Here is a 21,882-nt window from a genome sequence, read left to right on the forward strand (position 1 = left end):
AGAACACACGCTAGGATTTCACACCGTTCCGTAGAGTAGTTCTCTGAGAGCACAACGACACACGGGCCATGTGATTTCTCGAACGATTTCAATTTTCTGCCAACGCTGTATACGCTTCCCTTCGTCTCTCACGACCTCGGAGTTTTCTCGTTCACGCCATCTCGACCTTTAATCGACTTTAGGTTGAAAACGAACGCCCTAACGTCGTTTCTGATCACTCGGTGAAGTTGTCTTTGACTCGCGCCATTTTTATGGCTCTTTTACCCCCTGCCGGCGGCACCTTTGCGACGCCATAATGGGAACCGCTGAACCTAACGCTTCGACACAAAACAGCTCGTTTTAATTCATCCGCGCGTCTGACGTAGCGTCCATTAAAGGCGGCGCCTTTCTAGGATCCTTTATATCCTTCCCGCTAGCATTTCGATGGGAAATATCGCGCTGTTCGTGGATTACTCTACCTACGAGAGCGAAAGGGTGAAATTTCGAACACGAAGAAGGTAAAGAGGAAACTTAATCGTATTCCCTTCTTATCAGAACGACAACGTGGCTCATCCGGATTGATCGTGGAGCAACGTTCATGCTTCAACTGGAGAACAGTGTCTCCTTCCTCCTTCTGCCTGGCGCGCTTCGTTTCCACGCCCTATTCCATCGTCCCTCGACAGCCATAACTCGGTCGAGCGAAACAGAGGAGCGCGCGAGCGAGCGAGCGGAATCTGTGTGTGGCCGCGCGCAGGCATGTATAAATACGCGAGGAGAGCCGCGTATAACAAGTTATGGCAGATAAATTTATAGCATCTCCAGTGAAACGCCATTACTTTAAATGCACCCCTCTCCGTGCCGAGTGCGCTATCCTTCGCGGTCCTTCGTACTGGCTTGTCTTCCACCTCTGCCCGCGTCCCACAGCACCGTCCGCGGTGTGTATCGGCTTTTACGATTTTTAAATAGCCCGCGCGAATACCTTCGACGTTGCAGGAACCGCGCCTTTTGTCCGGTCTCGATCCACGGATTTCAATGATCCCTATGGATCCCTTCCACTCTGCTCTCACTGGCTGCGATTTTACGGCCGGTGCTTCAATGCCGCTCCACTGTTAGTGTATCTCGAACGCAGTTCCCAAGGGAACGTTTCAATGTGTGCCACTTTTTGCTACGTCGTAAAGAATAATGACGATGATCGCGACTTCGTTGCGTCACAACACAGGCTGTTCCTTGCCTCGCTACCTTTTGCTTGTTTTGATGTCTCGGCATAATAGTTACACTTTCCTTTGATGATTATTCAGATGTTTAATCGGACTTTGTTCGAGTATTCGCGATAAAGAACTTGTAGGTTTTCTATTTATCTTTACAGGAAAATGATCAATTTTCCGTAGAAGTTTAGTTAGGTTTACTGCGATGTATTTTTAGGGATTTTGTTTTTGTTAGATGTTTTCTACATATCCTTCATTCTAATTTCCTCGGTAGAAAATTTTCGTTACAATTTACAGTAGTTCTAATGTTGTCGTTATTATACAAAAGCTCACTGGAAAGTGAGTACTACACTTCAAACCGGCTCTTGTTAGCTTTCTTCGACTACTATGAATGATTTTGATCCAAACTTGATATTCTTTAAGTATTCTTTTTCAAGAGGATCGTGACAAATAATTGTGCGGCTTTTCTTGCATTTATTAAGATACTGTTATATCGCAAGAAAATATTTCTTTATCTATGTATATACGCGAAGAAAAGTCGATTTTCAGTGTTTCAATTATAACATTAAGAGAAAAGAAAGAAGGATAAAAAATACTATAAGTGCACAATCGAAGAATAGTATAGATTCAAAGAAAACTGCACAGATAAATTCGTGGGCGATAAGTCGAGAGGGTCGTGTCGTTGGTTGAAAACCCACCCCGTTCGCCGCTCTTCGCGAGAGTTCAAAGTTCAACCTCCATAATCTGGCCTAATCATGGCCCGGTGCCCCGAGTTGCTAACTTCTGTGACGTGTGCCAAGTCGTGGCGGGGATTCAGGAAGAGAGAGCGAGCAAGGGCTGGACGAGGGTTGGCGGGGAATATGGCGAGGGATATCAGTATCGCTGCGAGTAGGTTGCCAGGCGGGAATAAACCGTTTATCCCATATTATAATTAGTTAAATTCTTCGGGACGTGGAGGTGTCTTTACACGTCAGTCAGCCCACTTCGCTTCCAGGCTCACCCACCCCCGGGTCCCCATCTTTCCGCCTCCTTCTACTCTTCCTCCACCACCTCCTCCTCCCTCGACGTCGTGCGATCATCTCCAACGCAGACGAGCCAGTCGTTCCGACTCAACTCGTTCGCCTGGCCAGGTCGAGTAGGGATACGTAAGATATTAAACTATCTGAAAATTAGTTAAATCTTGTTTAAAAGTTGGCCGGAGAAGTATTTGCTAGCGGAGAAAATCGACAGCGGCTGCTGCAATGCGGCGAACTGACGCGCGTTCCCTTCCTTTCGCCGATGTTTTGTTCTTCGATCTCCTGCCACGTGTTTCCGTTCATTCCTCGGTCCAGTAATTCTTCTTTTTATTTTTCTACGAAAGAAACGAAGAAGTTCAAAGAGTCGATCTATACGAACTCGACGTTTTGCGTTTAGCTTTCTTCTCTTGACATTATTGATCGATGCGGAACGAATACTTCGTTGCTTGATTACTTGCACGACTATAGAGACGCGGGTTGTGTCTTTCTCTGTTCCTCTGCCAAAGAAATATATGCATTTACAGTGCTACGATAAAGCACGTTGTTTAGCTCTTAACGTAGCAATACAGATAGTCGATAATATTTTCTTGTTTATCTACGGTAAAAGTTTGAAAAGTCAGCGAGGAAGAGATGAGACAAGGGGAGAGTAGCTGTTTTCGGCGAGGCGGCACGGCGGCGTGATAATTTATTCCAAAGTCGTAGCGGTTAAAAATCGAAGAGCCCGATTGGAATCGGAACGGGCGAACAGAACGAGCCGAGCACGCGTGTAATCGAGAACGTCCAATTCTGAACGAGAGATTAACACGGTATTATTATTCTGACAGGATTTTAATTTCGTCCGCGGCGAAGCGATGCCCCAGCTCGCCCGTGAGAAGTTCCCGTTCGGTTTTCTGTGGAACGTGACGCGCGCGCGGCCATCAACTCCGAGGTGGGTGTATCGATATTGACGAGGGTGCGGGCCGTGACGTTTCCAGCTAGAAAGGCCAGAAACACCCCTGGTTGCTTCTCAGCGGGGGCTGCCCACAAATTATAACTACTCGACGTGATGCTAATCTGGAGAAAGTTTGGAAAAGCAGGCTTGATTGATTCTAATTTATACGCGTCGCCTTGCTCGACCAGTCTATGCTAAATCCTCGGAAATCTGTCGAATCCAACGCCATACGCTCCTCAGGAATTCGGACCAGTTTTTCTGGTATTTTTCCAACAAAAAGATCTTGTATCTATGCAAAACGCTGCTATTAAAGAAACCTGTTCTTCCAAATTTTCACATAAAATGCTGGCGTAGATACAGGAAAGATTCTCTTATAATACAGTGATATGGAAAAATGGAAATGTTTCGAGTTTTCCAATGGATATAAAGATGTTTGGTATTTTTTTTCAATTCTGTCACTATCCAGTAAAGTAACTACGTAATTTGATTGAAATATGTCGATTAATCTATAACAAATAAAATTAATATTTTATATTATCCATGTAATTTTTTCACTATGCAATCACTGGATTAAGGAAATTCAAGGCAACGTATTACGTAATTTAACAATTTTCGCAAACCTAATGAAAATAAAGCACAAAAGACGTTAAATATTACAATAGTAGCCTCTGCAAGACACTAATTCTTGACAAGTCGTCCTCGCTTCTACACCTCTGCGAAAGAGAAAGAAAAGAAAAGATTCGTTTCACAAGATGAAACTAACCACTATACGATGTTAATCTCATTGGAGCACGTATCATGATTTCGGAGCGGCGATCGGTTGGTGCGAAACGTGTGATTCGATCGGATTTTCAGGTCCACTAGATGAGAACCAGTTCCTTCGGTAGTTCTTTCCTTTCCTCGCTCCTCGCATCGATAGAACTCCCCCTTGGACAAATCCGCACCCGCACGCAACGATCGGATGTGTGTGCAGGGGAACGCGCGCTCGGCCCAGAAAGTCGTCTGACAATGGCGAGTTACCTGTTGAACATACGGACAGGTGACACCCCACGTCCTTTATTCGTTGTATCCGTTGCGTCGTATTTTATCGCTCGGAAAGTTTGATTTCTCGTCGAGCGTGGCCTACAATAAAATACTTTGGTTGGCTCCCACGCCGATCAGCAGTCAAGTGAGGCCGGATTACTTTCATAAATTTCCTCTACCCCTCTATCGGCTCGAGGGATTCGTCGATCGCGACTGGAGAACTACGAATAATCCGAAGGTGCACCCACGTGCAGCCGTGGTATCGTTCTGTCTTGGAAAAAAGCGAAGAATGAATCGTAGTACGTCGAAAGAAGGCAAAGAATGGGATGGATCGAAATGTCGTTAGGTTTTTCTTCTTCCTGCAAAACGCAGGAACAACGATTCAACGATAAATGGTAGGTAGAATGAAGGAAGAAGTTGTGATTTATCGCATGAGTCATGCGGAAACCGAACTAATCTACTATATCAAAATTAATATAAAGAGTCAAATTTGTTTGACTTTTGGACAGTTCGACATTAGTGTTGGAATTGTCAAGTATTAGGTTGTCCGAAAAGTGTCCTTTTTTTACATTTTTATACAAACATGAAACCTAATCTGTCGAACGTTGTGATCTTTATTTTGATAGAACAAAATGAATCGTACGTAATTTGATAAAATAATATGAAACGAGAAATGTTGTGCATCCATTATTTCCTTATAAAACGAAAGAAACTTTTCGGACAACCTAATACTATGGTAAGGTACTGTGTTCCTCGTTTGATTTTATTTCAGCCATTTCCAACTAACAGACGGTAGCTGTTTATTTATGTCTGCTTCAGTTATTCGTAAGTGTCAGATTTCATTTTATTTGAAGAAGTTGTCATATCAATAAAATTATTTTGCAACCATTTAATCTCCATGGATATTCATTTTCATGGGTGAGATACTCGATCTTTTGGTAATAAATGTATATCTTGGTACTAGAATTTGCAGAGTTTCAAGAAATGGAAATATTAAGACAGTTATATCGATGAACTTTATCATTTAACGAAGCGTCATTTCACTAATTGAGAAATCGATTTCCAGGTACCAGTATAACGGGTTTATACTGATTTCATCACGTCCAATTATCAACGCCCCATATCGCATAAGTTTTATCGCGAGAGGAAATTTACGATCGGTGTTCGATCAGATTCCACTACATGGAACTGGTTTTATCGTTCTTATCAATTAGAAAACATGTTTTTGCATGTACACAATATTAGCATATTAAATAGGTACGATTGTTTCTAGCTTTGGTAATTACGTCTGTCTTCGCTTCTTGTGTGCCGCGTTTTATTAAAACTCATCTGACTTCTTTTTTGCAACAATTTCCTCTAATACCTGCTCTGTCGATCATACTGATAAATTTCACGGTTTATGTTCCTTCAAATAACACGGTATGGCGTGTAACACTCGCCGCGCTTTATCTCATCTAATGTCTTATCCAAATAATTTGTTGAATCGTTTTATTGCCGCACACGCGTATTTCTGAAAAATATTCGACGTATAACGAGAGCTATATGAATGATTTTCTAGAAAAACAAAATATGTACCTATAATAGTACTTTGCAGAAAGTATGTCGGAGAAATTGCGTGTAGAATTCAAAATATTTTATGTAAAAGCTTATTTATTTATTTTTGTATATTATTTGTCATCAGTTTTGGGGACAGGTCAGTTTTTACTGATTCTCTGGTTGTGTCTCATTATAGTTTTCCCACTCTATTATTTTCCAAACTATTCGAAACTATCTACTGTATGGAACATTATAATAGAAATATTGCTGTTTCGCTATCCAAACGATTACCTACATGTCACCGTCAATTTAAACTCTAGAAATTCTACTACACTTGGTTATGAAAATTCATAGTCAGAGATTGTCATAATCAGAACAAAGCATAGCATTAGATATGATTCGTAGAAATCAAATTTTCAGTTCTTATTGTTTTAATTATTCAATCTACTCCATTATTCTGTATGATTCTTCAGATATCGAACTGATGAATGATACATTATCCAATCTTGTTTTATTCTCTAGAATTTATTCTTAACATAGATCAATGTATTCTTAAAAAACTGAACAATCTACCTCCACAGTACTATCGATCGTCCCGAAGCTATTCGTACACTATGCGTTCTTCGAGTAATAAAGACTGTTATAAATTTATGGAATATCCATAATATAATATAAAACTAACATTTACATAGGAATGTGAGGAATTCCATATCATTTCCGCCAAGGATTCAAAGGCACGTACGAAATGGGGCCTCTAATCTGCACCGAAGCACCTTCGTCCCATCGAGACAGGTACGAAGCCCAAAACGTCATGGGTTTCAGATCGATTCCCTCATCGATGGCTTCTCGAGTATAGCCTTGGATCTGACGTTCGTTTCTACGAGCTAAGCCAGCACCGATCGAAGGTCATCCGATACACACGCAGCCGAAAATCGAATGCGTTCATCCAGCAGGTATTCCAATGAGGCAAACAAGTCGAAAGAAAGAACGAAAGAAAGGCTAGAAGTGGAGGAAGAAAAAAGGACACCGGGACGATGAGATGTAGACGGATGGCGTGCTAGGATCTCGTAGTCTTGTTTTAGCGTCTACGAACGCTACCAGAGATGCTACCGGAGCCCTTTAGCCGACGCAGGGCGTAGCCTGCAGGTCCGATCATTACCGACATTGTCCGCTAATGGATATTTATGAATGCACCAATCAACGCCGCCACTACCGGGCTTCAATGCAATCAGAATCGATTATATAGATTCCGGCCGCAGACGCAACCTTCGATCGTCCTTGCGGACGCCTGCCTCGAGCTTTCGAAGCCGGCCTTCTTACTCGTGGGCGGTCTTTGAAAAGCTTCGAGGAATCGGGAATCAGCGGCAAATTGTTAGCGGTGCAATTGTAGCGAACATGAAGCAGCTCCTCTTCTTCGCAGACTACTTGAATGGTATAGAAGAGGATTGATATTCCTTCTTTCTGTCATTTTAACGGAGCTATTGAGAGCGATTCTAAGTGGAGCTTGTAATTTGGCTGTTGGATTGTGGATAAATTATGTTCGTAATCTGAATGATAGTTGACTAATGTATACCGTGTTTCTGTTAGTACAAAGTCTTAGATCTTTCAAAGGTGCAATGTATCATATGACGTTGCTATGAGTTTCTAAATGTTTGCAACAGGAAATCTATTATAAAGTGTGGTATACCGTAGTATCTGTGAGGTATAGTTTCATCGCGTTTAAATTTTACCGCACAACTTTCGACGTATTATTATATTAATTCATATGAAATATTAGGTAACAAACACAAATTCCAACACCATATAGAAACTCATATTTTTAATTAAGAAAAAAAATATGAGGCAAAAATTACGACGTTTGTTATCTTGCAGCAAATGTCAAGTGACAATGGCTGCAGTACGAAAAATACAAGAAAATACAAGAAATACATAAACATTCCACTGGCAATAACAATAAGCATTTCTCGATATTCGTTCGAAGAAAACGTGCGTTGCGAAGATACCGGGTTTTGATCTTACCGCCCACGCCTCGGCCAAAGACGTTTTGTTTCCTGTCCTCGAAGAAACAAAGGGGCGATCAACCGAACTAATGAGACCCCATTCTCGGACCTTCGTATATGTGACGTAATCGCGACGTTTTTAAAAAGTCACGAATGCGTTTGCAGTTCGGCACGCGGTGAATGCCGTCACGGGGCTTAACACGGCGTGACCGCAGCGTGTATAATATCGCATGTAGCTGGCGCGTATTGTATGTTTACGAGCCGGCCTGGAGGGCCAAAAGAGCAGCCATAGGCACGTCGGAGAAAGGTGTCGGGCAACACGTGTCCATATCGACAAGGATGTATCGACGACAGCCGCTGCCTTCGGCCATCCGCGTGTGGTCGCAAAGACTGCCTCCTCGCGAATATTCCTTGCCGGAGAATTTCACTTTTTTTATTCGCTTCTTCTCGCGTATCGGCCTCTTCTTCCTTGTATACCGTGCTCCATAAATACTGTGATCGTCTTGCAAGAAAACTCCGCTATGATATCGAATAATTAAAGCAGATTGATATTATTTGAAAGAAATCGCTAAGATATCGCTACGGTAACCATTAATGTAATATAAATACGATTGTATGGTGGGCAGATAATTAGTCGTGTTACTTCAGTTTAAACTAGGGCCACGAGCGAGTCTAATGTGTCGTATAAACAGCAACACTAATTAATTGTTAGCGAGTAACGACGTAATCGAATTAATTATAATACGCCATTAACTCATTGCTTTAATGGTTTTTTAATGGCTCTTTTATTACAGAATTCGTTGTTTAAGTGTTTAAGTACCATTGTATTATCCGTTTAAATGCATATACATTATTAGCATAATATTTATCAGGATGTTTTAACATGAATTCTAACCCTACTACGAATCCTGACACTCTCTCGTTTCAAACATATCTTCGATTGTTTTAGAAGAAAATCTCCTCCTCGTTGTAGAAAACAAAGAGACGAAGCTGTATCGTGAAATTGAAAGAGAATATTTTCACGTTTTATTCTCAGACCGTTCATCTGCATATAACACAAATTCTAATTCTACACCATAACTGTGTTAAATGTTACTTCTATAAACTTTGTAACCAAGCAATAACGTATCAACATCTCCAAACGAGAACGTACCCCTATACTCTGTAATCTGAATTAGCCATAATTCGAAGTTTCTGAGAAAAGTGCGTAGCAGCGAGGCAAGCTGGATTTTCCGCGCAAGATAGGATGCACTCATATGCGTCCGCGTAACGACCGTTTCATGGGAAATAACGTATAAAATGAATTGGCTATAAAGTTGGTAGCTATGCAGCCAGCGAAGTTATTCGTACCCTGGTTCTACGTGTAACTCGTGTACCCTATAACTTGACACCCAAGCCGCATCGGGCCAACCATAACGCGCATACGCGTCCTTCCCAACGTATATCAGTATAATCCATCTTAAATCTGGATCCAATTTCCCTTGGACGCTGGAGTAAATTCGACATTACGAATTTCCCTTGGTCGCGATACACGTCGCGGTGCGATAATCCTGAAAATGAACGTTTCGTTTCGACCAATGGAACTAAAGTCGTTTTAACAGTCACCTGTGAGACAGATCTCCGATCTACGACGCAACGCCGATAATAAAACATCGTTCCTATCTGCTTTGATGCCCCTATCGTTACACATGGCTATCGAAGATACGGATGCGAGAGAATAATCCGCCTTAAACCAGGATATGGGAATTTTAAACTCATCCTGCTATGGTGGATAGCAGCTTCTGTCGGATAAATTCGTCCTGTTAAACTGTGATAATATCTGTTGCAGGGTTTGTTTGAGTTTTACGAAATAATTGCTAGCAACGTTGACGACACGCATTATTTCGGGTTTAATTGTGGAAATGGTGGTCGCGGTAAGAATTGAGAATTTTGTAGGTTTTATCGTCTAACGTGTTATAGGTGTAGAGTGGATAATATTGAATTAACACGACTTTGGTCAGTTTGTACAAACGATAAGAATTCTCCTCGTTCCAGTTAGCGAGATATAATAACGACGACAAGAAATGGAAATATCGTTTGCGTATGTTGTCAGAAATGAAGGATAATCTTCGTTAAAAAGAAAGTAGTCCAAGTGTATTGAAATCTCATGATAATTTTCATTTCTTCACCGAAACTCTTCATCAAGATCATTGTCACAGAGAAACAAACAAAGGTACAGCATCCTTCGTACAGAGTTTCACATATCCTAGCAACCGCATTAAAAGCTTAGTAGCCGATAATATTTCAGAAGAGAACGATAAGTCAGAAGTCGAACGCTATCTGGCGAAAGGAAAGTGGAATCTCCAGAAGTGGCGTTGGTCCGAAAGAAACTTAAGAAAATATTTTAGAATGATCGGCTTAGATGGCACAATAGATCACTGGGTGAACAGTAGCAGAGGCCCATTGAATCCCTCGGTTTCTGATTCCTTTCAACGTGCATTGAACCTTCGCCCGGGGAAGCAGACGTGCTGCCGGTTTCCTCCGAGAACCGGCGCAGATACGGTGTCGGTCGCCAATGACGACGCGGATCGGTGGATTCTGAGGCAGTGGCATCATCAGAATGAAGAACGACTCGGAGGTGTCCACCTAACGTTACTAATGATCTCGTGGGCCCCGTAGAATACATATGGAGCGGCCAGTCTGAATTAAAATCGCTCCGGCTATAGCGACGGCAACCTACCCTTCTCTTCTCCTATGATTAATGGAGAGTTCACACTCAGAATGCACACACAGGATAATTAAGGGGATATATTCTGGCCACCGAGTCCGTGTGTTGTTTGAAGAATGTAACGGGTGACGGGATCGTCAGCTAAACATTCGCTCATCGATGCTTCTTGCTTTAACCTTATCCACAATTATCATCAGTAAGAAACCGCTGGAAATTTATTTCAAGTTGGAAACATTTTCTAATCACCGTGTCGTTCGATTATTTCATTAACGTATGGACAAATTTGATGTTTCTAGAGAAATGTCGTTATTTTCCTGGATAAGATGAAGCATGATTGGAATTGAAAGAGTGGAAGGTCGCAAAAAGACACCTTGTATACGGCGTTTGGGCGGCAAGCCTTAAGATCTGCCGCATCACGGTACGGAGGAAGGGTGCTCTAATCATTAATTCAAGGCTTAGGTGTAAACAAACGATAATTTGATAACGTCCAGAGACGGAGGGGCGTCTCTAACGGCTACCGAGCGAACGCGGAAAGGGCGGACGGAATCTTCTCTTGATCCATCCACGCATGATGCGTGTTGAGGCGGTACAGGGGTTTCGACCTGTAACTACAGGTGCTGCACTTGCTCGTTAATTATGTATACGACTTGCAAGAATTACGGTCGATTAATTTTCGCTGATGTCCGTCCTCTAACAGTCGCGTGCGTTCTTTGCAAATGGTATCCGTGTTCTTGTCCTACGATCGTAAAATGCCCCTCTCATTTATGCTGGATTATAGAGGATTCTGCATCCGGCGAAATGTTCGAACAAGGAAACGAGTACGAAGGTTCGAAGAATTTAAAAACCACCGTTGTTGTCGAAGGTTCGTCGAACTTGTTGATTTTATTGAAATTGTAATACATTTCTGAGTTTATAAGTGTGAAGATAGATAGCGGCCTTATAAAATAAACGTAAAACGTGATAATCGTCCTAAATCGTCGGACGAAAGGTTAATTTGTTAAAATTTGGTAATTCAAAGAGATATTAATTAGGTACGATATCTTACAATTTCCTAACTTATATCGTACGAGACAAAACAATAAATATTTGCCTGTCTTGACAAAATCAATTTTCCTCGTTGAAGAATAAAAATCAAACAAATCCTGGATTAACAAAACTTGTGCAGTCGTTGATACACTCGTTAGAACAATGGAAAGTTTCTCTTTAAATCGCATTCGCGTTCATAAAAGAAGAAATCGGAAAAGTAAAATGAATTCCTTGGATGCACGTAGTCCTTCAAAAGCCCATTTTACTCAAAAATAAGCCACGGCCACTCTAACTTGCTACACTTAATCCTTGTAACCAAGAATGTATCTCACACTTGACGATCGCACAAAGCAGAAAATTGAAAAGTGGATTCATCGGAACATCCAGGGACGTTGAACGCCAGCAGCAAATCCAATGGCAGTAGGTCTGGCGGAACAGGACATTAATTGTGAGGTAGGCTGACTATAGTAACTCGGCGCGAATTTATAACCAGCCTAATCTCTGACAAATTGGTCAGAAAAAATAAACGTCGTCTATTCGGTGGAACGTTGGCCTCGTGCGCACAACGTCATTGAACCTACCAACTTTCATGGTGCTGGAAACGTAAGAGGTGGGGGGTTTGGGGGTGGAGGTTGGCCCGAGGGGGTGATACAAGCCACCGTAACGGAAAAAGGGGGGGAGAAGGAGAGATTGGGATGGCGATGCTAGTCCGGGTTAGTGGTGATGTGTACGGGAGCGAGAAGAGCGCCATTCTTTTGTAAGAAGCTCACATAAATTGCGACACCCAAGAGTTAAAAGCAGTCTTAAATTACGTGCCGTCGACTCCTTGATGAATTGAGTGCTCCCACCTACCTCCACCTCCGGTTCTATCCCCTTCCGCTACTTCCTTTCTTGACCTCTTCTCTAGCTTCCTTTGCCTAGTAGTCCGGCGATATTATACATTGTTTTTACGTTCCCCTTTATACCCTTGGTCCAACGTTCGCCACCCTATCTTCGCCAGGTAACTAGAGCAACTAGTCGTAATGAACAGCTCCTTTATACTTTTCAAGACTCACTGTTTGTACAGCGTACTCTCTTCGCCATTCTGCACACCGAGGTCTTACTCACTTTCCCTTAAAGTCGACCAGTTTCGCGTCACTGGAAAATTGAATAGCCGAAGGTGAGGCGTAAAACGGGAGAATGAGATGGGATGTTGGTACCGGGGTCACTTGATGATCTGGTGATGCGGGATTTGAGAACACTTCTTAGGCAACGTTGGACGTGTTTCGAATATCTTATGGGAGATATTCATTGGTTTAATCAGTTCGTAACTATCTGGTCCGTTAAAGTGAACCATGTTGATGTGGAAACTGTTCATAGGATTAATTTAGTGTACGTACATGTACAGATGCAAGGGTCGTTCAGTATCGTTTTATGCCTATTTTGTATTATAAAATGTGTATTTTGTATTTAAACTAGTTGAAGGTTATAGATAACGATATTTACAACGGAGACAGCTTCCATTGTTTTACTTGGATATGGTTGGTTTGTTTAAGTCTCCGTATAGCTTCCTCACAGGAAAGACGTTCAATACTCTGATTCAAACTGTACGTAAATGCCATAAAAGAATAATTTTGATAAAAACGAAGCGTTCTACGACAACGAAATAATTTAGATGGATAGGTGAATAGAATTGATAGAAATTGTAGGTAAAACGACAAAGAAGAAAAATGACGCGTTACTCGATCGAATATTTTATACATCTGTGCACTAGAAAATATACAATATACAATTCTATCTTCACATCGTTAGTCATATTTTCGAAATTCCTTCACGACGCGAGCATTTCGTTCGAGGCTCGATTGAACTAGTTTCGGTCGGCGGTTGTTCAGGTCCCCGAATCCCGCAGCTCGCGGAACGCGTATAAATTAGCCCGAAATTCGCGTAAACAAGTTGTATCGCGGGCTGAATCGTGGCCACCAATCACCGCAGCTTCTCTTGTCCCGCCGACAAGCTCCTTCAGCATCGTTCTCTCCCCCTTGAAGCCGGCCTCCGCCGCCGCTTGTTCCGTGCCACGGCCTTGCTTCCTTTTGTTTTTTAATATCGCCGTGTATTTTATATTTCTGAAATCCTATCTGATCCTCGTCGACTGATTTATATGCACGATGATACACGCGTGCCGGCATTACCAACGAGGGGGCCCCTGAGAGCAGCCATCATATCTGGGGGAATCATCGGGCCAGCGCAAACAGAAAATAACTGGGTTACCTTTAGTTTTATTTGGCGCTGTGTGTTACGTTGCTTGAGAGAAAGAGAGAGAGAGAGAGAGATAGATAGATAGACAAACAGACAGACAGACAGTGGAACGGGCGAAGAGGGGAAAGAAGGGGTTGACACGGCGGGAGGGAGGACGCGCGGCGGAAGAGGAAAGGAAAGGCAGGGTGAGAGGAACAAGGGGATAGGAGGTAGATACGTTATTGTTCTTGGAATGATTCCAAATAAAGATTTCACCGGCACAGTGTGTAGAAACCTGAATAATAAAATTCCGACGATGGGCCAGCGCAGCGCTAACCTCCATTTAACTCAGCTGCCGGTTGCTGTGCACGGGTGTAAAGGCTGCCTCCTCGTAACAAATTGTCCTGTTTGGTTTTACCACGGGCCGCCGTCTTTAAGATATCAGAAAACGTAACGATCCGAGCAGTGCTGATGGAATTAGCACTTTTCAACAGGGACTTTGTTGTATTATTGTCTTATTTGTCGTTCTTCCATTCCGAGAGTTGCTATTTTAACAACTGGAATTGTTCATAGAATTGGATTTTGTTCTATCGTGTTTTGATGATGTGTCCTTATGGGTAATTAATTTTTATCGAATTACACCGAATAGAATAAATTTACTATGAAGAAATTTTTATGATTTGAAGTTCTGTAGATGTTAAGCAGAATCCACTAAATCTTTCCCGTATTATTTGGAAAATGTATGTCGTAGTTAATGTGTACGTTGTTTGTGGTATAATTTGATTAATTTTTCCATTTGTTCACGATCTTCACAAAACGACCAAGAACTTATCTATCCAGGCCGCGAATATGCTTCATCGCATTAAACATCTCATCAATTTTAATTAGTGACATAAAATAAACAATCGATTAGAAAATTACTGAAGCAAAAACTAATTTGTCAAATTTTTATCGCTGCCATATATATTCGGAAATCCATTTATAACTTCCAACAGTATTATTTAACAAGTTCACAGATGTCTGAGATCCAAGTTGGCACGTAGTTTTACGATATGCGCGTGAATCATGCGTTACTGGCTGAGGTATAGAAATTAAACATCACGAAATTTTGAAATATTAAAATGAATTGTATACGTAATATTTTACAATACATAAGAAGATCTAGTGGGAAAATTATTTGTGGGCATACAGCATAGATAATGGAGGTTCCATCCTGTTAAATTGCGTTCTGGTTTGTTACAACGCGAAGAAAATTAGTTCTTCAGCCGTTCATGTTTCGTTAGAGATCTGGCATCATAAATTCGTTCTCGTTATCCTGTTTACAATGTACAGCCATACAGGGGAACAGGATGGAGTAATGATGAAGACATGGGTCACTGTAGAAGGAAAAGGGACGAAGGTATGGCGAATTAATATGAAAGGAGTTTTAAAATGGGATTTGCTGAGATTTACACCTTTTTAATCTTGATTATTTTTATACGAATATCTTTACGTACTTAAATCTTTCGAATACTACTCTGAATATAATAAGTAACGGAAGTGCTAAAATTAAAACATTGATTATTCAAGTCAGTATAGAATATCATAGGATATTGAATATTCATGTTGAACATTAAGACGGAGAATAGTAAGAAAATATATGATTATTTTATACTGAATAAAATATAAATGTACTACTTTTTCTCCTTCGTTTTATATTAGTAAACATAGTTTACTATGTATTATACAGGATGTCTCATAATTTTCTGTGTAACATTTATCAGTACATCCTATCATGAGAAAAAGGATGTTTCTCAATAAAATTATACAATTTAATACAGTAAGATATTGAATGTGGCATTTTCTGTTCATCTCATGTCTTCGTTATAACGTTATAAGTCTTTAATAAAACATTGACGGACATATTTTGCATAGAATTTTTATCGTATTTTCAGTGCTATTATATATTCACAGAAAGACAGTCCGTATAATAGCATAATAACACGCATAAATGTTATGATGAAATTCGCAATTTTATCCTTTGTCTTACAATTGTTCATTGTATATAAATAATACTAATTTGTATACAAGTAGAAAATATCGAATTTTAAGTTCTTGATACACATCTTCAATCGTATAATCATAAGCACTTGTATCACATAATCGAAGTTATAAATTTTAAAAGACAATAGTTTAGAATTCTTCAAGATACTTGAAGTATTTTAACAAAATTTATTTTAACGAAAAGTGTATCTTTCAAATAAAAGCGTGCCATTCGTATCTCCCAATAGCATTAATTTCGAATTAGGTAATAACGAAATTGACAGAAAATTCATTAGTCTTTAATTATAGTCTTTAATAAAGCAATGAAAGTATGATACGAGTATCTTTGCAAGATTGTACAAATTTAGATAAATTTACAAAATTACAATTTCCCTGCGCTCGATATCACTTTCGTTTTATTTAGCTCGTTTTTTAAAAGAACGAAGAAAATGGTGGACACAGAACGAAAGAAGGCAGGGAAGAATATCTCGAGTAAGAAACAAAAGAAAGAAGATCGGAACGCGCGGGGCGTTGTTGGTTACCAGGAATGGTACCAGGGTACAGAGATCAACCTCGAACCGAGCACGTGATGTATGTCCCCGTCTTGTCGCCCAGATCCGCATCAAGTTTATATCATGGTAATCAAATCGCCTGGCATAAATTTTGCTTATGCACAGTTATGCGCGCGCCATGCGACCACGGCGAAATTGGCTGAATCGAAAGAAGTGCGAACTTCGTGACGATAAAGATCGACTCGCACCGCATAATTCGTGAGAAAATGTATCCAGATCTTCGGAACCGTATCTTCAAATATGATACCTACGTATTATCATAACGTGTACTCTAATTATTCTTCGGGACTCTTCTTTAAATTTCAGACATTCAGATAATATCGAGATATTATTGTAGGCAAATAATGAAGAAATTCTATTTCTTGGTATTTTATAGAATTATCTATAAGTTATTTTTCAAAGAACACCACTCGTTTCTTTGTCAATTCTGATAAAGATTCTTTATTAAGTCGTTATGTATTATATTTCGCTTATTATTCGTTTACTTATTATTTTCAAAAATTACCACTATCATAAACGAATGATTATACGAAGCTATCTCGTATACGTTTCTTCAAACATTACAATTAATTTGAATTTAAAACCAAACGCACTCGACAGACATTGGGATCGCATAATTACAAGAAAGAGGTACTTCGACTCGCGACTGTTATAAATATTAATGGGAGAAAAGTTGGCACGATAGAATTTACTGATCTTCGAAACAGCAGAGAGGGGACAATTAACACCCACCGATTCACCTGCGTTTGTGCACACACGTTCACATGTGCTGGTGTGTATCGTTCGCGATGATCCCGTGGTCGATGGGGGCCTAAATCACCAACGTCTCTTGACTCACCTTCGTCACACCCAGGCGGCACCCAGGAATAATAGCGGACCGGGGCCGGAAGTCCCTCACCTTGCCGGACCAGTTCGTTCAGAAGAATCGACGGTTTCGACGCGTTTGTGTTGACTACGGTTCGTACACGTGGCATTCGATTTCATATACGAAACCTTTGCGCTAATGATGCCTACACGCAGGCAAAAAGTCGCCTGTACGTGGGCGATGAGATTTTCTAATTCGCATCTTTATGAGGGATGCCCGCGAGATGACGAAGGGGCGGGTTTTTAGTCAACTTCAATATTTATAACTTATTGTCTCAAGTTTAGTAGTCGCATAATCGAAAGGTTCTATTGTTTCTTCTTCGAACTAGCCTTCGTACTTTGAACTTTACGATAAGTTCGATTTTGTTCATCGTATTGTACTGGTAAAATCAGTTTGGTAGATAAAATGGTCATTATGGTTATTACGATATTAATGGTTATTATTATACGAATGACTATCCTCTTCTATTACTACTCTCTGGCCTGGCTTTCCGAGAAAATTGTTTTCATTTGATGTAAATTTTGCGTTAGATTTTATACTTTTGAAAAACGTTTGTATCCCAAACGCAGATTCTCGTTTAATTCATGAGCTCAAACAATTATTTCTACAAGTACCTTAGTCTTTCGTTTCTTTCATTCCTTTAAGAATTTTTGTTTAGAAATATACGCGTAGATATTAATGTTGTAGCTTTTTACAAAAAAATTCCTGAAAATTACTCATCTCGGATAAAATATCCAACTTATCAGGAGAAAACAATTTGTGGTTCCTTTTGAAATACGACAACGTTATAAAAATCTACTGTGGCATAACCTTCTAAGTTCGAAGAGTCCTAGACAAGATACGAGATATTATTAATCGTAGTTAGAAAGAAGTTCGATAAACGGCCTTGAGAGGCTATAGAAATTGTGCGGGTATTCGCGAAAGGACAACGATTATAGGGTTCCCGTGGTCAGAGAGCATTCGATGCTCGATGCTGTAGGTACAGGCGACTATAAATCATAATTAGGCTGCAAGCGGTAGCCGCGAAGTGGCTGCAGTCCCATTAGCAGCAACAATGCAGCCAAGCAGCTTAAGACGTCGTTGTTGCCAGAAGAAGAGTAAGTTAGCTGCCTATTCAGAGCCAGATCGTATCGAGACTATAGAACAGGATATTTGCGAACGGAGAATAATGAGTGGAATGCACAATGGGTCGTTTTAAGATATTCCCAACCGAGGTAATTGGAAAATGCACGATGTCTTGAAATATGAAAATCGCCGATAATCGAACTGCTTAATCTTGGCGCGTTGATTGGTTGGGAAATGAAATCTTTGTCGATTAAAGTCTTTGCATGAAAACTGACAATGCCGTTTGCATAATACCATGTAATACTATGAAATAAGAATTTTGTATAGCATCATGCCACTGAAATTAATCGTCAAGTTAATATTAAAGGATATTTGTACGATTGTTCCATCAGTCGTGGTAAATTGATCGCAAATTCAGATGTAAATGCAGCTTAAACGAAATGTTTATCAAACATGCGATTATCCCGACGGTAATTTAATTATTTCTCCGCTAAAAAGGGATAGCAAATAGCCGTTTTGTGCCGTGACTGCATTCAACACCCACGCACACAACGGTACGTCGGTACACGGTAGGTGTATGTGTGTCTGGTACAGAATGAACAAAATCGTGACGAAGCAAATAGCGACTTTTGTCCTACTGCTTCTCTTTACAAACGTGCCGGGGGATTTCAGAGTAAAAAGAAAGAGAAGAGGATCACGCGTCACTGTCCATGATTGCGTTATTCGACAGGTAAACAGATCGATTTCTAGCTTTTTATTTATTGAAGGATAAATATAAAAGTACACAAATAAAAATAGAAGGATATACATGAAAGAATATAAATAAAAATCCTGTGTAATTAAATGTGATGACGATTGATATAAGTTGCGATTTAATTGAAAGTAGGTAAAAAGTAATTTCTTGGGAATACGATGACAGTGCAGAACACGCTCTACCTTTTCCCTCGTTTCACGAAGACGGGGAATCACGGGCTACTAATTGGAACAAACCTGCTCGAGCAAGCGATGAAATTGAGCAGAAAATTTTCAAGTTAGACAAACCAGTTGCCGCGTAATCGTCGATTTAACAGCTGATTTTTTGTTACCCTCTTTAAGCGTGACGCGATTAAACAGGTACCTGCCAGCAATGATTAGGCATTATTGGAGCCCGGATAAAAGATGTCCAAACGGAAGTAACTGTCCTGTTAAAAAATTCTTATTCACATTGAAATTTCTGTGCTGAAAAGTGATCTATATATGTATATCATATTACAATACAATTTTAAAAATATTGAACACTCCAAATTGACGAATCACAGATACGTTAAGGAAACGTGGTTCTTAACAGATCTGATTGCGAGACTTTTGGAATATTTCCACTTATGAGTGGACTTAATTTTGAATGTAAAGAATTTTGGACCACCAAAGGTGATCGTCGGTTGAATGGAATCTCTTGTGAACACTCGTGCCGTTGATCGAAGAACACCCAGTTGATGTTATAAAAACTGAAGATTCATCTTTGAATACTTAACTCGACTATTGACGTATCACAATATTCCTCCACATTATAGACAGATGGTATAACCCTACAGAATACACGTCTGAAAAGAAGAGAGTTCATGAAGCACTAAAATTTTTTCGGAATAAAAATAATAATTTCCTTCGCACTCTAAGAAACGTTTAGCTTCACTTTTATAATAAAATTTGTTAAAAGATAATTCGAAACACCATATCACGCGATAAACGTTACGGTCCATTCAAGAATTCTCCAATTCTCGCTCTCTGTTTATCACGTTATATCAATTTCCCAAGGTGCCTCGAGTTCGCACTTTCGAGCGATAGAAAGCTGCATGCAGTTTTGCGTCGATGCCAACCGTTTCTCTGTCAAATGACGAATGAACAGTAGTCATGACGAATTATTGCACGCGGTACGCCATGCATCAAGCTGCCAGCATTTGCCGGCAGGGAATAACGAAGAACCGAGTCAGCCGAGTGTCTTAAATTTCATACCAACACCTACTTGCCGAACTGTTCACCGACGACATCCCACCATCGTGTACGTTCGACATATCTGATCGTTGAATGAACGCAGAGCCGATGATTCCAATCTGCTGTCAATGGCGGCCAACCTTCGGCCGACGAACCATTTACCAGCCAGCGGGACGCGAATGCTACTTAATCATGTTTCGAATAAGCGCACGGAAGCGTTCGAAGACGAAACCCTACGATTTGTTAGCCAACTGGAATCAAGAAGTGATTGCTGCTACCTTGAAACTGCTGGTACATGCTATTGTTTAATTAAACAGCAGACTGCAGAGTGAGAAAATGTCACATGAGTTGTATTCGTGACGGAGCATTGCGTTTAAATTGAGAAATTTAAATTTTGTATAAATTTTTAATACAATTTCGAGATGTGTCTCTTTGCGTTCATATTTATCGGATTTATGCATAAAATAATTAAAAATCATTTTATCTTTAAATTAAACTCCAAGGAGAAGGACTTTGAGAGAAAGTTTTCTTTGTACAACATATTTTTGAAACGGTTTTATCTTCGTGAATACAGAGGACGATAAATGATCTGTATCTATTATCTCAAATACGAAAATCAGTCAATAACGCAAAGAAGAAGAAGAAGAAGAAGAAAAAGAAGAAGAAGAAGACTCTACAACGAATATGGAAGACTATTGTTCTCCCTCCACATACCGATGTCTTCCACACAGAAAGATTTGGTAGTCGAGGACAGGTCTTCTACGTAGCTTCTTGAGGAAATTGTTGAACGATTGAATGGATCATGGAAAGGAGGCGGCCCTGACAAATTTTTCGGATATCGTCGATTTATCAAGCGGCAACGATTCCCGGGCCGAGGTGTCAAGACAGGTTGACATCGTCAGAAGGGGCTCGCGTTTCAACGGCAACGACGTCGAGGTAGACGTCGACGACCATTAGTCGCCGGACGATATACCTCTGATGTATTCCGATGTTGACGGAAAACCTGTAAAACGGCCTCACGCCGGCTTACCGGAGATCTATTAGCGACCGTTATAAATGGTCCGACGTCTCCGTCGATGTCACCGGTGTCGCTGAAAGGAAATTGACTACTCATCCCACTGTACACCCGCGACTCCCACGTTCCTCTCATTGCGCCGCCTACTCGAATCGCACAATTCCAACGGAAATCAAAAACGGTACACTGATCGTGAATCAGAATTCTGTACTTTCGGTCAACTAGTGCTGGATTACGTACGATGGTTACGTGAATTTTGGTAGCCGTGGCATTTAAGGGAAGTTTAAATGTGTGGAAATTGTACAAATTGCATACAATACGTAAAAATATATGCAAAGAAATGAAAGATATCCAAACATCCAAGCATACAGGTGTCTAAATATTCAAACACACAAGTGTTATCAAATTATAATCTAAATATTTCGAGGGCGAGACAAATCTCTAATCGGCTTTCATTTTATTATTTCTATTTACAATGTACAATTATTTTCTTGATTATTATATTTCCTGCATATATTACATTATCCTGCAATTTGAATATAAAAATAGTTCACATTAGAAGAATCTCCCGCACTTGTTCAAACACTTCTCTATTACCTAGTATTCTTCAAAATACGCGCGTAAATAATCCATAACCGAATTATCAAAGGAACGAAACGAGACATCCTTGATCGGCAGGATTGAAAAGTGGCGAGCGGTGAGTCGCGCGGGAGGCTTTTAAGATTCCAGTAGCCGGTG

The 21,882-nt window shown here is 40.4% G+C and overlaps 1 protein-coding gene across 7 annotated transcripts in view; it reads left to right on the forward strand.

Annotated features, from left to right (window-relative positions):
• LOC105680233 overlaps window positions 1-21,882 on the forward strand; it is a 241,548-nt gene that overhangs the window by 90,482 nt on the left and 129,184 nt on the right. The window contains exon 7 of one of the 7 annotated variants that reach the window (XM_033318526.1): window positions 3,025-3,641. The exons of the other annotated variants lie outside the window; for them this stretch is intronic. Within the exon in view, the coding sequence (XP_033174417.1) occupies window positions 3,025-3,103 (79 nt within the window). The 3' untranslated portion in view covers window positions 3,104-3,641. Of the gene's footprint in view, window positions 1-3,024; window positions 3,642-21,882 lie in introns of those variants that run through there. 7 annotated transcript variants of the gene reach the window in all.

Source organism: Bombus impatiens, unplaced genomic scaffold (genome assembly GCF_000188095.3).
Source record: "Bombus impatiens unplaced genomic scaffold, BIMP_2.2 scf_0102, whole genome shotgun sequence".
Lineage (NCBI taxonomy): Eukaryota > Metazoa > Arthropoda > Insecta > Hymenoptera > Apidae > Bombus > Bombus impatiens.